We start from the raw sequence: 14,309 nt of genomic DNA on the forward strand, positions 1-14,309 counted from the left end.
AATTCAATTTTTATCGAACCAATTCAGAACAAATGTTTTTTCGAGACACCTTACCAAAACATTGGATGTATGTACAGAAATTTGAAGAAAATCAATCCATTTAAACAAACTGATCCATTCACTTAGAGCAGCAATATAATTTGCAACCTTTCATGTCTCCATCTCAATTTGACAATAAATACCCCCAAGCCATTTATTTATCTTTATTCTTCTTCTTTTTTTTCTTTTTTCTTTTTGCGTATTTGCCAGTCATAAGATCACTCAGTTTTTGAGAAGGCGCTCTGGTTCTTTTCATTAAAAAAATAAAAATAAAAAATAAACTTCCCTGTATTTCACTGCTGCCTATTATTTCATACAATCAAAGCATTTTACTCACAGACAAAAGTCACATTTGAATGAACAATCTGATTAAAGTTTTGCAAATCCATAGGGACAAGAACTAGAACATTTTAAATATGCACTCAAAACAACTCTGATCATTTGTCGTTTATGAATTGTGTTGTCTCCAGAGGCATGTGCTTGTTCTGAGTTTTCATATGTCGTCATATTTATATTAAAAAAACACCAAAGGACAATAAAAAAACTCTGAGCCTGGGACATTTTCTATAGATGAGAAACTATTTCTAAAGTGAGTCTGATTTACCCAAAAGTCTAGCTAGTAGCTTTAGCTGAACATGTTATAATAACAATAAATTTTTTTTTTACTTTCAGCCTTTCATCAAACCTATATGCATTCAGTTGGAAAGTGGATATTGAAAATGTGTGGTGAAGAACTAAAGTTCTTCATAAAGTCTTCATAAATCACACACAAAGTCAAGTCAGTCGACATAAGAAGCATAAAGTATCACTTCTACGTCTTCTATAGCTCAATAAATTGTTAAATTTTATGACTGTGCAGATTATTACTTGGTGGTTCTTACAAACTTGAGTGAAAAGAAAGAAAATCGCTGACCCAACATTTCTGTGTTGCCTGAAAGATGAGTAACTGCAGCCCAGGAAAGAACTCCTATAAAATGGAGTTTTCTCACAAAGCTGACATTAAACGTTACATTAGTCCAACAAAACAGTGGTTGACTGGGTGAGTTAAAATACTGCTGCATAATCAGAGAAAATGAACTTAAATACATATATAGGTGATCGCAGACTCCATGCCAGTCTAGAAACCAGAGAGCAGGCCTGTCATTTTGATTCAATTTCATTTTCAAATCATGCTACTCTTTTTATGTTTTTAACTTTCAAATGCAAAACAAACCTAAAGCTTTTTACAATAGATTTTTTTTTTTTTACTGATTTACAGCGCCTTTTTTTAGAGGTGATACAGCAAAAGGAAAAAACTGCAGAGATTGTATTGCCGAAATGTTCCGCCTGTCAAATCAACTCTGGCTCAACAAGGAAGTCTGATTTCATTTAGATAATTTCAGTTGAAAATGTCAGCGCTAATGCACACTATCATAAAATATACCCAACACTAGTTTTTCTGTCTTGACAATAAGACCTACGAAATGAGCAACAGTGGAACGGGCCAACCATCAAATATTTAAAGCCTGAGTAAACTAAATACATGACTCGTGGTAAAACTGTGTCCAAACCTCTGTAGCCAAACATAAGGACGAAGAAAATCTGCAGAAGAGTAGTGGAGTAGTTCATTCTGCCCCCCTGAAGTAAGCTGTGTTTAGAATAAAGAAACTCATGATGGAAAATTGGGCTGTTGCTATGTGGTATCATGGTCCAAACCATGGGATTTTCAGGAAATATATCTATAGGGAAAGCAAAAAGACCTTTCTGGCGATACGCTCCACTATGACTCTTGCCACAGGAGTGATGGCACCTCCCTCAGGATCATAAAACGGGCTTTGAGGGTGATCCAGACTGGTAAGAGGGCGGATTTTGTCCGGGGGTGCAGTTGGATTGTTGGGAGCCTGAAACAAAAAGAAAAAAAAAATTACATGGGCAACAAAGGATTTCTAAAATAACCCACTGTCAGGATTTTCAGAATAAAAAAACAAAAAAAAAACATTTGCACAAGTATAACAAGTACAGAGTTTCAAAGTGACACCAACAAAAGTCACCCAAAGTAAAAGTTTCAAAGTCAAAGAGCAGCAGCAGAAGAGCAGCATACTTTACAGGGGAGATTCTCTTATTAGTCAACAGTAAAGGTCTGCCAGCATGGGGTTGATAGAAGCAATGCCAGAGGCAGTCTGGAGGCATAAGACCAGCCCATTCCTCACCCCCCAACCGAGGCTACTCAGAGGGGGGAAAAAAAAGAGAGAGCAGCTTTGTTTGGTTCAGTGAGAAGGAGAACGATGGGGGAAACGGTAGAGAGTGGCCACTGATTAAAAGATATAGTAAAAGTAATGACACAAAGGATAGATCTCATTACTCTGTCACAGGCCTGTGCCTTTAATGACTTTGTCCCAGATAGCCAAAGTCCCCACACTTTTTAATAGCCACAACTTCCCAATGCTCTGCTTCACTACGCATTTGTGGATAAAGGACTTCTCTGGAACGATGCAGCTATGTTTTGTGGCCACCCCGATAAAGGGCTTCCAGCTAACAGTTGGCATTTTATTTAATATGAAAAAAAAATATAGAAAAAATATTTGGGATGGAGGTTAATGTCACCTTATAGTACTGAGCATAACTCCTGCAATCTGAAAGCCTTGATGACACTATAATTGTCACTGAGAATGTCAGAGTATCGTAAATTAAAACTACATAAATGGTGCCGCAATACTTTGACAAAATGCAACTGCATCTCCCTCACAACAAACACGTGAAAGAAAGGAAGGGTTTCAATTATTCAAGTAAAGGTGGTAAAGAAAATTGACATCAATGTGCGCTTAATTTATTAGAATTCTGAAAACAAATATTGCTTCACACACTTTTATTTATTTTGGATCGTTTTTATCTGAAATCACACACATATATATATATATATATATATATATATATATATATATATATATATATATATATATATATATATATATATATATATTTTTTTTTTTTTTTTTAAACTTGCCTTAAGAAAGTTGCATCCTTACCACTTGGTTTCCTTTTCATCATAGGAAACATATACACACACACATATATATATATATATATATATATATATATATATATATATATATATATATATATATATATATATATATATATATATATATATGTAAATTTTTTTTTTTTTTTTTTGATTAGGGCTTTGGGAAGGTCAATCGAGAAGCTTAATATTAGCATGTTTTACTTTTTTTTCCAAAACCATTTGGATATGTATGCGGGTTTATTATTCTATTGGAAAATGAAACTGTGTCAACATTTCAAAAAGCCAAACAAAGCTGGATCAGGATTCCCAATCACAAATCAAAACCGTATTTTGAAGGATTAAGGCACATTAACAAGCGTCTGCACCCAGTTTTGTTGGCTGTATGTTACGTAACTGATTTTTCTTAGCAGTGAACGTACAGCCCTAAAAACTGAATGTCCGTAAAAGCTGGATCTCAGCCTGAAAAGTTCCTCATAGCTGGAATGTATGATTTTGGCATGCTAAAATAGTTTAGCGGGCCAAAGAAATGCAGTCCAGCAGTGAAAGTGGACTGGGGGTATACATGGTGACAGGGGAAGTTAGGTACATATCCACAGTTTTAAGAGGTAAATGACTGTAACATGGAATCTGAAGTTGGACGTAAAATGCGTCTGTGTTTTAGCAACACCTGGATTGAAGATGACAGAATAAAGCAACAATACAGATGTTTCTTGTTGAAGTTACTGCTTCACTTTTATGGACAAATTACTCCCTCTGGGGGCCTGAGTACTGGCAGTAAAAAGCAATATCACTGGGTCAAGCTGTAATATTTAACTGCAGGTTTTCAGAACACTTGCCTTTTATTATGCATGTTTCACAAAGGCATAAAACATTTGAATTTAACAATCAGGACATAAAGGGGTTTTTAGATCCAAAACTGCTGCTCGAAGGTAGCGTGAGTGTGTACGGGGTAGTTTGAGTTACATGTGTCTGCCTACGAGCCCCACGGGATCAGCCAGAGGCGTACACATGGGGCTCACAAAACCTACAGACTAATCTGTTAGTGCTGACTGGAGAGTACGGCTGAAAGCACCTCAGAGTAACTTCTGTGAGGGAGGAGGAGGAGCAGTGCTTACGGCTGTTATGGGCAGACTGGATGGCGGAATAAACTATAATTTATTTATTTTTTTTTTTTTTATATATATATATATACCAGAAGTGAACAGACCTTAGCAAAAAAACTACTAAGTTTGAATGTGGTCGGACAGAGTGATGAAGAAGTAGCGGTCGATATAATGACAAGGTCAAAGTCAGGCTTACTCTGTGATGAGAGGGAGGAGGGAGGCTGTAAGAGGGGCAAAATAAATGTGAAGAAACGGTTTGAGAAAGACTGAAAGGAAAGGCAAAGTGAAGGCTTTTAACTTAAGGTGAGCCACAAGATTGATCACGAGCAAATATTGAAAAACAAACAAAAAATGGTTCCCTTTTATTTCTCTTTATAATAATCCACGATCCAAGTTATTTGTTAAAGTGAATATAATCTCCAAGATCGAATGCTTATTTTTATCTGACAGTGAATAGCCAAGGCTTTAAGTAATAAATGCTAATATTGTGACTGTATTTCTAAGTAAATTAATCCTCATATTTTCATGGAGTGCACAGCCTATCCCTGAACAAGTGCAGCCTTTTGCACTGCAGACTGGAAAAAATAATCTGAGATGTTTAATTGCTTCAAACATCTTATGTCTTAAATTTGATTTGTTACAACTTTAGAAATTACAAGAAAAAAAGAAAAGAAAAAAAAACTTGTTTGTGTGTGTCATTCTTGCAATTAACATTCACATAAACAATTGTTCACACTGACCTCATATGACACACCGCTATCAGTGCCGGCATCCCATGGGATCAGGTCCTGGACCACCCTTTGGGCCCAACCACACTCTTTGGTACACAGGTCCTCAGCAGACAGTCCCACGTTCCAGTCTGGACTGGGTCCCATCATGGTTAGGAAAGACATAATGTGGCGGCTTCGGTCCACGGAGAATTCGGCTGAGGGGGCAGCACGCCTGATTAAGAGAGTTAGCACTAAGTGAATCAGTGCAGTTTTTTAGATTTTAGAAAAAAAAAAGGAAGCAGCAGCTGTTAGCTGCATTCCAACAGAGAGCTGAAATAATTCCAAAGGCATTGGCATAACAAATGTGGCGTCCCTCATGCGTCCTGAGGCTATGCTGCACTGGACCAACTAATGAGAGACGGTTGCCCCAAACAACCCAAATGATGCATTTAGTTAAACCTAATGCATTTTGAAAGACCCACATTTCCTATGTTTGTCACAATAAAGATTCCCTGACAGACTGCTGGGGTTTTAGAGGTTCACAAACGCACAAATCAAGTAAACAGATAAGACCTACTCATAGCCTAAACAATTTATACGTAAATCGTCTTTTTTCGCTTAAAGGATAAATGAAAAATGCAATTAAGGAAAATTCCAGCTTAAATAATAGCAATTTTTAGAAGCGCAACCTGACTCAAATGTAAAAAATGCTAAATGACCAACAGAGGTACATGAGAGGACTAAATCGATTAAATTAGCTCAATGATTGTTGTTTTATGTTAACCTTATAGGCTGAATTCATTTTTGAAACACCAGTAACAGTTAAAGTTGAGATCATTACAGTAAATAAGAAACTAAACAATGCTCTCCTGAAATGTGCAACATTTCAAGACATCATATATTTAGATGCCATATTTTGCTCTCCCTGTACCAGACCACATGAACCCCATTTTGTTCTGTTCCAGCACAAGAGCAAAATGCACACCCACACACACACACACACACACACACACACATACACACACATTTGGCCATCTGTCTTGCTCAATGATTGACAGCTAAACTAATTACAAGACATTTCCCAGCCAATACAAGATTAATTAGAAATGGGAAGCTTCTTGTTGAAACATAGACAATTAAACAGTCACTCCTTGGCTTTCATCATGCCCATTTAAATCCACATGACCAGCTTAGTCCTGCCCTTGCATAGTCTGTTAATGATTGTCTTGGAGGATGTGAAATAGGCATTGCCGCCGAGAAACACACTTCTTGACTCCACTCTGCTGGACACTGAAGCTTTATGTCAATCTTAAAGATAAATGATAGAAAAGTAGACAAAATCTAAGCCCTGGAACAAACAAGTCCGTAACAAATAAGTGAGGTAATTAGACAAGAGAGCCCAAATTAAATGCTTCTCAATTTTAAGATGTAATAACTTCAAAAGCTTGCTTGGACTTTGGCGGAGACGGCTGATACAGAAATGAGAAACTGTGATATTCCTGTGTGAAAATGCACACAACTGTTGTGAGGATGTCAAAGCTATCTTTTCTGTTTATCATTAAGAAAGACTACATTAACTGCACAATGAAAGACATATTCTGAGGACAACATACAGTATCAGACAAGGTCAATAGTATTGACAATTCTTTATTTTAAAAGTATTTTTTACCATGGATAAAGATCTGTCTTTTTTATGATAATTTCCAGCTACAGCACTCACTGAAAAACTTTTCTTTTTTTTTTATCAAAAAGTGGAGCAGTGTTTGATGTACCACTCTGCACAGATAGGATCCACTGCTATCAACACCAAAACGCTGAATGTTGCTCATTAAGGCTGCGTTCTGTTCTTCAAAGAAGATCTTTACTTCACATTGTTGACAGCTTACTTCCTCCTTTTTAGTGGCTAATCACATATAAATCAGGGAACACCAAAGCAGTCTTTGGGTTATTAGGATGACGCCTGACATAGCAGAGTGGGAGAGAACAGGGAGTCAGCATGAGTGTCGGGAAGGCAGTCAGGCTGTCAGGAAACTAGTTTAATCGTTAAAAACGTAGGAAGCCGCGGCGCACACAGAGGGTAGATAAATGAAGAAAGCTGCAGTGATGAAACTAACGGAGGAAAATAATGTCATGATGAGAGAGAAGATATGGGGCAAAAATGAAAGTGGCTGTCAGAGGCAGTGCTTTCTCAAGATTGAGTTTATCACTCCCCTTTGACAAATTTCCGATTTTCACAGAAACTGATAAAGAAAAGTAACAAACTGGCCAGAACATTTGTTGAATCAACTGTGTAGTTCCGCAACGGAGCCATTTCTGCACTGCATCTGCTACACAAGAATGTGCGCAGGTCACAGTGCTAAAAGTAATTTATTTAAAACTCAAATGGTTCGGACGTTGACTGATCTTATTGACTATTTGGTCAGGTGTATAGCTGTCTGTTAAATTTCTGCAGCACTAAATAGACAAAATGTATTCCACACTTCTTTTCCTGAAAGGAGTCAAATTAAGAAATATATGACAAAGTTCAGGACACGATTGAATTTTTCTGCTGTCAAGAAAAAAGGGGATGGATGGATGGATGGATGGATGGATGGATGGATGGATGGATGGATGGATGGATGGATGGATGGATGGATGGATGGATGGATGGATGGATGGATGGATGGATGGATGGATGGATGGATGGATGGATGGATGGATGGATGGATGGATGGATGGATGACAGTTATATATTTTTGACAAAAATATTTTAGTAAATTAAGATTACCTGCTAAACATTAAAAGTTACGAGTTGTTTCATTGTAACCTTTTCAATTAAAACATGTTGCTAAGAAAGAATTAAATGTTGGAGTTTTTGTTAGTTGCTGGACAGATTCCCAGGCTATACAAATTTAACACTGTTTGGTTACATAATTTATTGCAATACATATTGTCATATTCACCAACATTATCACAAATCCCATGTTTTTAATATGCAGACCTAATAATAAGAAAAAAAAACATGCGTTTATATGTGCTACTTACACTGTTATATGCATAAGTATGTCCCGTTTTAGAGATTGTGGACATGAATATGAAACACCAATTTTAAATGCAGGACAGACAAGATGGTAATGGAGAGCTTACGACTCAATTTTTTAACATGTTTTTCATTCAGGTGTCAATTTGACCCTTTCCTCGGACGTTTGTTGGGGAAAAGAATGTTCCATTTAATTACAGACACAAAATACTCACACCTTTCCTTGTGCCTAACTAACCTTGCTCACACTACAATCACTTCTGTATGCTGCATACGGTCCCTGTGGAAAGTTATTATTGAAAGCATATGGCCCATATCACATAGGTCACTTGTTAGCCCAGGTTTTTCTAATTAGGCTGTTTTCTTCACATTGGAGACTGATCTCGTGGCCCTGACAGAGCCCCCCCCCTGCAGTTGAGGAAACAGCGCTGTGCTCGCATTCTCAAACTTCTCCCCACAAACTGAGGCAAAAAAGGTTTTTGTTTTTCTCATGAATAAAAAATTAAATGGCTCCTATGAACCTGGGAGAAAATTAACGTGCACCCTGAAAACCAGCGGAGCTGGCAGTTTCAAGGCTCTACTGAGTTTTTACTAATCAGCAAACTTTGGAGGCAACTTTGAAAACAACTGCAGTTTTAAAAAGTGGATGTTGTAGATATTTTGGATGGGGAAAAACAAGCCATAAAGCCTCAATTTTACTTTTAAAAGTTAGCTTATTATACAGTTTTTCATAATAAGACCCTTAGCAGCATGCTAACATATTCTATGGTTTACCATAGCTTCATTATAAATAACACACTTGATTTGACCTCAAATCAATTCAAGGTAATCACCTGAAAATAGGTCAGATGTCAATATAAAATCTGCATATATATCTTGTTTTATCAAGTGGTTTGATATTTCCAATAAGAGATACATTATAAATAATAAGCGGTAATCTCTAATACTCACAATGAGAAAACAAATATTTCAAATTCAGACAAATATGTTCAGAAAATGCCTCACAAAAACATAATATCACAACTCAAAATGTGTAGGATTATCTTTTACAAATACAAAATAAATAAATTCTGTAAGATCCTAGTCTAGCAAGATTCTAGACAGCATATCCACAATACTGCTGGTCAGACAGGTAGAGAGAAAGAGGCTTGCAATTTTAATAAAACCTAAAAAAAAAAAAACAAACAAAAAAAAACTGGTAATAGAGTGAAAAGCAATTTACTCCCAAGACCTAATTTTACTTACACATTAAGAGGCTGCCAGGCCGGCCACTGAGCCTTCATTTTGATGACTGTCAGGACTTCATCACCCTTTGACAAGAAAGAAATACAAGCTGGGTCAAAAACAAAGAAGTTATTGTTTGGACAAAAGTGACAGCGGAGGACTGATCAATCGATTTTTACACTTCATAAGCCGATGGTGAAGTAACAATAGAGAAGGAGCAGAAAAGCCGTCTTAGGCATTCAAATACTGACATGTTATTTAACAAACAAAACTGAACATTATCAGCCACCCGAGACCAGAAAACCATCATGCAGCAGGAAAACGAAAAGTCACAGGCATCTGGTAGATGGTGGTAGATCCTGTTCAAACTGGAGTTACACCTTCCTTCAACCCAAAAAGTTCACTTAACCATTTTTTGGTAAGTGTGTGAACAGCTGAAAAATAAAGCTAGATTAATGCATTAGGAAGTGACTAAAGGATAAAAAAGTTAAGCAAATGTGGAAAAAAAAAGCCATCACTGTTTTGTAATAAGTATTAGCTGTAATGGCTGTAATTTTACACATTTACCACCATGATAAGAAAACATGCAGCAGATCATTAAGCTTGTACAAACGCTAAAACTCACAAATTGAAAAAGATAGCAATATCACAACCATTATTTTCATCTGTCACTTTTCTTCTTGTCTTTTTCCAAATCTTCTTCACATTTTAATGTTTTATGTTTTGCTACAAATCTCAATGGAACAAGAGCCATTGTGGTGCTCGCTGCATATATTAATATTACTTCAGTCCTTTTAAAGTCTTCTAATACATTATGCTTAAATCTTGTTTACTAATCTTCTTTCAGGTATTTGTTCACTTAGTCACTCAGTGTTGAGTTTGATATATTTAACTGTTTAAAGTCCTACTTATTTTTTTTTTTCGGATTCAGAGGACAGATTTGCTAAACTCTTTATTTAACAAAGCTACAGAGTTAGTTATATTTAATAGCTATACTAACCATAATATTGGCTTTTGAGTAATAATATAAATGTCACAACTCACTAATTATACTGTAGAAGTCAAAACATTTTCATCAGTTAAATGAATAAATTGTAAAGTGATTCATGGCTATTCTAACAATGAAAAGCAAAGGTTTTACCTTGTATACACAAATGCATTTAACTGCTTTTCAATTAGGAATCAGAAACAAATTAGGTGATAAAAAATAGCTTTCCGTTCTATTGTGTTGGTGCATCTTGTAAAGTGGAACCGATCAGTCATTTTCCATTTTGCCAATGCACTGATACAGCAGACACATCTGTCTATTCGGACAAACACTGCAGCTCAAATCATTATTTAAAATAGAATCCATCTCAATTTTGTACACAAAAAGGGTCAATCATCTCGATATTGAAAGCCATTTGTCTCCATCATAAAATGATTGGTTTAATTCACCTTCTGGTTTTACTATTGCTTTCTCATTTAGGACAGTTTTCTCCTGAACTGACTCCTTTTTGACAGGAAATACAAAATGTCTTCTATTGCAAATTAAACATCCAATCACATTTCTAAAAATCACATCACCGTAAATCAAAAGCGACTTAGAATCTCTCACTGATGCATTTTTAGCATTTCCAGATAAGAATACAACCCATGAAATGCTTGTGATTTATTCCAATTTTAAAATTTTGTCTGCATAGAAACAGACATGAAAAGCCTGTTTTTTTAGAATGTTTTAACACTTTTGGAAAATATACACACCCATCAGGGGCCGAACAATGAACCTTTACGTTTATGTACATGTGTTTAGTTTAAATTATGCATGATTTTGATGCTGACCTTTTTAAACAGGAACACCATGAGCTGGAAGTGAACCTATTGTCGGAGTCCCCTGAAGCCACAAGTCCAAATCTTTCCTGCTGGGGGAGAATTGACCTGTCGTACTCCCTCACACCGGGGATATCAGCCATGAAATTGGCTCACAGTGAGCTGAGGGTAAATTCTTTAAAGGTAATAGCCAAGTAGTGCATGGTTCTCCCTTTGGCACAGAAAACCTTGGCAACCCTCACATATTTTCTTTTTTCTGTCATTACCAGGACAACTGTGCATGGTGGTCATGCTTTAGTTCCATCGAGAGTCCCTCTGCATGGCCAATTCGCCCTGACACTCACCACTCATCTGGAGTTTTTAAACTGCTTGTGTCGTAGCTGTGAGGTTGCCTCAGATTCTGCCAAAACATCATGAGGATGAATAAGAGATCTGAGCTGCATTAGAGGCGCTAGAGTGGAATCTTTAGCTTTTCCAGACTGCAGTGTCAAGTTATTCCAACAAATGTTCGATCATACTAGAGATACGAGTTAGTCATAACAAAAGTAGAGTTTATTTTATTGATGGATTCTGCAATCTTGCAACTTGACCATCTCTTACCCCATGGCTGAGCTCTTTCAGATTTTTATAATTCTTAGTTTTATGAGAAAGTGAAAGAACCAGTTGGCAGTCAGGTAAATTTTGATTTTTTTTTTTTAATTCAAAAAAATTGAAAGAGCAAATCTTACAAATAACTAAGCTTGATCCTTAAACCTCTTTCAATTTAAATATTATATTACAGGCTATGCATCTTCCCTCCACTAAGAATCAACAGACATAAGGAAAGTCATTGTAAGTGGAAGACTGTTGGAAAACTTTGAAGAGCTTATTTTATCAAGAAACACCATAAAAACATATTCTGACAGCAAAGGAAAACAGATTTATTTCTAGTAAAAGTTGTTGGCTTTATACTGCCAATTTGACTGCAAAGCATACTGGACAGACAGAAAGAAATCGTGTGGGAAACACATCATAATTTCAAACATTTGACAAACAAAAACAAATCTATCGTATCTCACAGATACGATAGATCAGCTACACAAAGAAGTTTTTGGTAGCTGAGTCATTTCCAGAATATAGAACTGCTTGAATCTATTAGTGAAGACACATCAAGCAGTGGAAATGGCATCATCTTGTAGGGAACAGATTCATATTGCATGAATAATTCCCATCTAGACTTGACAAGTGCAGTGAACCTTCATTTGTGATGCTTGATTTAGCATGTGTAATTCCCTGTTAGGCAAGAAACTACATTTAAACTGACATCACTGCAAATAAGAAACTGTTAGGGGTAGAGTTGAAGTGTTGATATGGTTAATGTTGCCCTTTTGCACTAATAGGGTTTTAACATGTATAAGCCCCGGTTAATATGAATAAGGTTTGTTTATATGGATTCACACCACAAAATTTAGGAGATGAGCTGCAACTTTTTTTTATCACTGTGCCAACAATTTGTAATTCCCCTGCACACAAGCAACATGGATTTTAAAGGCACTTAAGATTTGGTAGCATCCCTTATGTTTAGTGGCAAGATGTGTGAAAATCCTCAAGATACATCAAACTTCCAAACTGATGAAATAAGAAAAAAATCTTCCCTTTTATTTGTATACACTTAGTTGGTAGAAAACTGGCACACACTCAAGCATATTTATGTTTGACAAAATCACAGGTTACACTATTATTGCCATGCTCTCATTATTTTTTACCCCCATTTCCCACACTTTGGTTGCAGAACATTTCAAAAAGTTTGAACTCACAGAGAGAAAGGGATTTTGGCCATTCCTCTTCGCAATCTCTCTAGATTATCCCGATTTATTGGTTCATTTATGCGCTTTCTCCTATTCAGCTCATGCCGCAAGTTTTCTATAGGATTTAGGTTTGAGAGCTGACATAGCCATGATTTTATGTCTGGCGAAACATATTTGGTCATGTTTTAAAAATGTATCCTTCTGGAAGATCCAATGATGATCCAATTGACTGACAAAAGATCACCAGAGGTCTAATTCACATCATTTCTGACCCATACAAGGTCTGCAGCACCGACAAACAGGAATAGAGCAACACCAACCCATACTCAACAGGAGGCATTTGATTCTTTTCTACATATTCAGTTGTTTTGCATCAAGACCAACTGCATTGTTTCTTGCTGAAAAGCACAAACTTAGTCTTATCTGAGCAAACCACAGAGTTCCTGTTGAAGCAGTAGAACTTGGAAAACTGCAAGTTAAAACTTGTGACAATAGGAGAGGAGTGTTTTCTTTTTTTTTTCTTTTTTTTTTTTACTAGCTGGGCCCCCAAGTAACTGGTTTGAATGTACATGGTGCCCATATTAGTTGCTAGAAAAATTTGGTGTCCCAAGGATGACACTAGGGGTGGAATAAAATATCTTTAAACTGTATTCCAATATGCTTTTTCAACATACAACTGCATTATTGTAATTTTTCTAACATAATTGGCCCCCTGTCCTCTGTGCTTTGTTGAGATCTGAGGAAAGTCCAATAATTTGATTGGTATCTTGCCTACAGCAGTGCTTTCACATGTATGGAATAATACAAAAGAACAAAACAGCTGAGATGTCATTCAGATGACTTCTTACCGACTCAGACAGGATTTCTCATTTTTTTCACACAGCACTTTCTGGGTGGAAGATATCTGAAAAATGGTACAATGTTTTCCAAAGCCTAGCAGTAAAAGAAAATTGCAGCCGATCTGTCACAACCATTCTAATGTGAAAACACCACCAAGCCCTCGAGCTGCTACCCCGACCAGCAGCCTTCACTGTGGAAAACAAAAAAGGCCACACACAATATTTATGCTCACTACTATTAAACTGTTAAACATCAAATAGCCATTAGTGTAAGAAATTATTCCAACGTTATTGGGATTTTATTACTTATTTTCTTTCTATTGTGTCATTATGTTTGTATAACAACAACAGATTTAAGGCAGCCAATTTGCAAATTGTCAAGCAACATAATGTTTGTCTTCCTGTGTATTGTATTTGGGGATGGCGCGTGCATCTATTTAATTTTTTTAATTAATTAATCATTTTTCCTCTGTCTATATTCGAGTCTCTTCTTTTTAGAGCTGAATTTTAATTCATTAATTTTCTTAGAATCTTGCTTCAGAAAAGAGATGAAGCATCAAGCTTCTCAATGCATATAAAACCATATTAGCATCTTTCATGTCAGTGAAGCCCGACTGTCACTGAAGCAGAAGTAGGGAGGGGATTTCTGTGGAAATTGCTCATATTATTCACCCAGTCTCTGTGAAAAAATTATACTAATGGCCATTCCCAGTTCCTGGTGGCAGAGCTGAAATGAGGAAGGTGAAAGAAACCATGAAACAGTAGCAGCAAGAAC

The 14,309-nt window shown here is 36.4% G+C and overlaps 1 protein-coding gene across 1 annotated transcript in view; it reads right to left on the reverse strand.

Moving 5' to 3' along the window:
- spon1a (spondin 1a) overlaps positions 1-14,309 on the reverse strand; it is a 54,344-nt gene that overhangs the window by 4,979 nt on the left and 35,056 nt on the right. The window contains exons 7-9 of the mRNA XM_088004345.1: positions 9,121-9,185; positions 4,887-5,088; positions 1,779-1,919 (exon numbers count right to left, since the gene is read on the reverse strand). Coding sequence (XP_087860471.1) covers positions 1,779-1,919; positions 4,887-5,088; positions 9,121-9,185 — 408 coding nt within the window. The remainder of the gene's footprint in view (positions 1-1,778; positions 1,920-4,886; positions 5,089-9,120; positions 9,186-14,309) is intronic.

This window comes from Poecilia mexicana, unplaced genomic scaffold, assembly GCF_051168715.1.
Source record: "Poecilia mexicana isolate PSO_F unplaced genomic scaffold, ASM5116871v1 scaffold_3, whole genome shotgun sequence".
NCBI classification, from domain to species: Eukaryota; Metazoa; Chordata; class Actinopteri; order Cyprinodontiformes; family Poeciliidae; genus Poecilia; species Poecilia mexicana.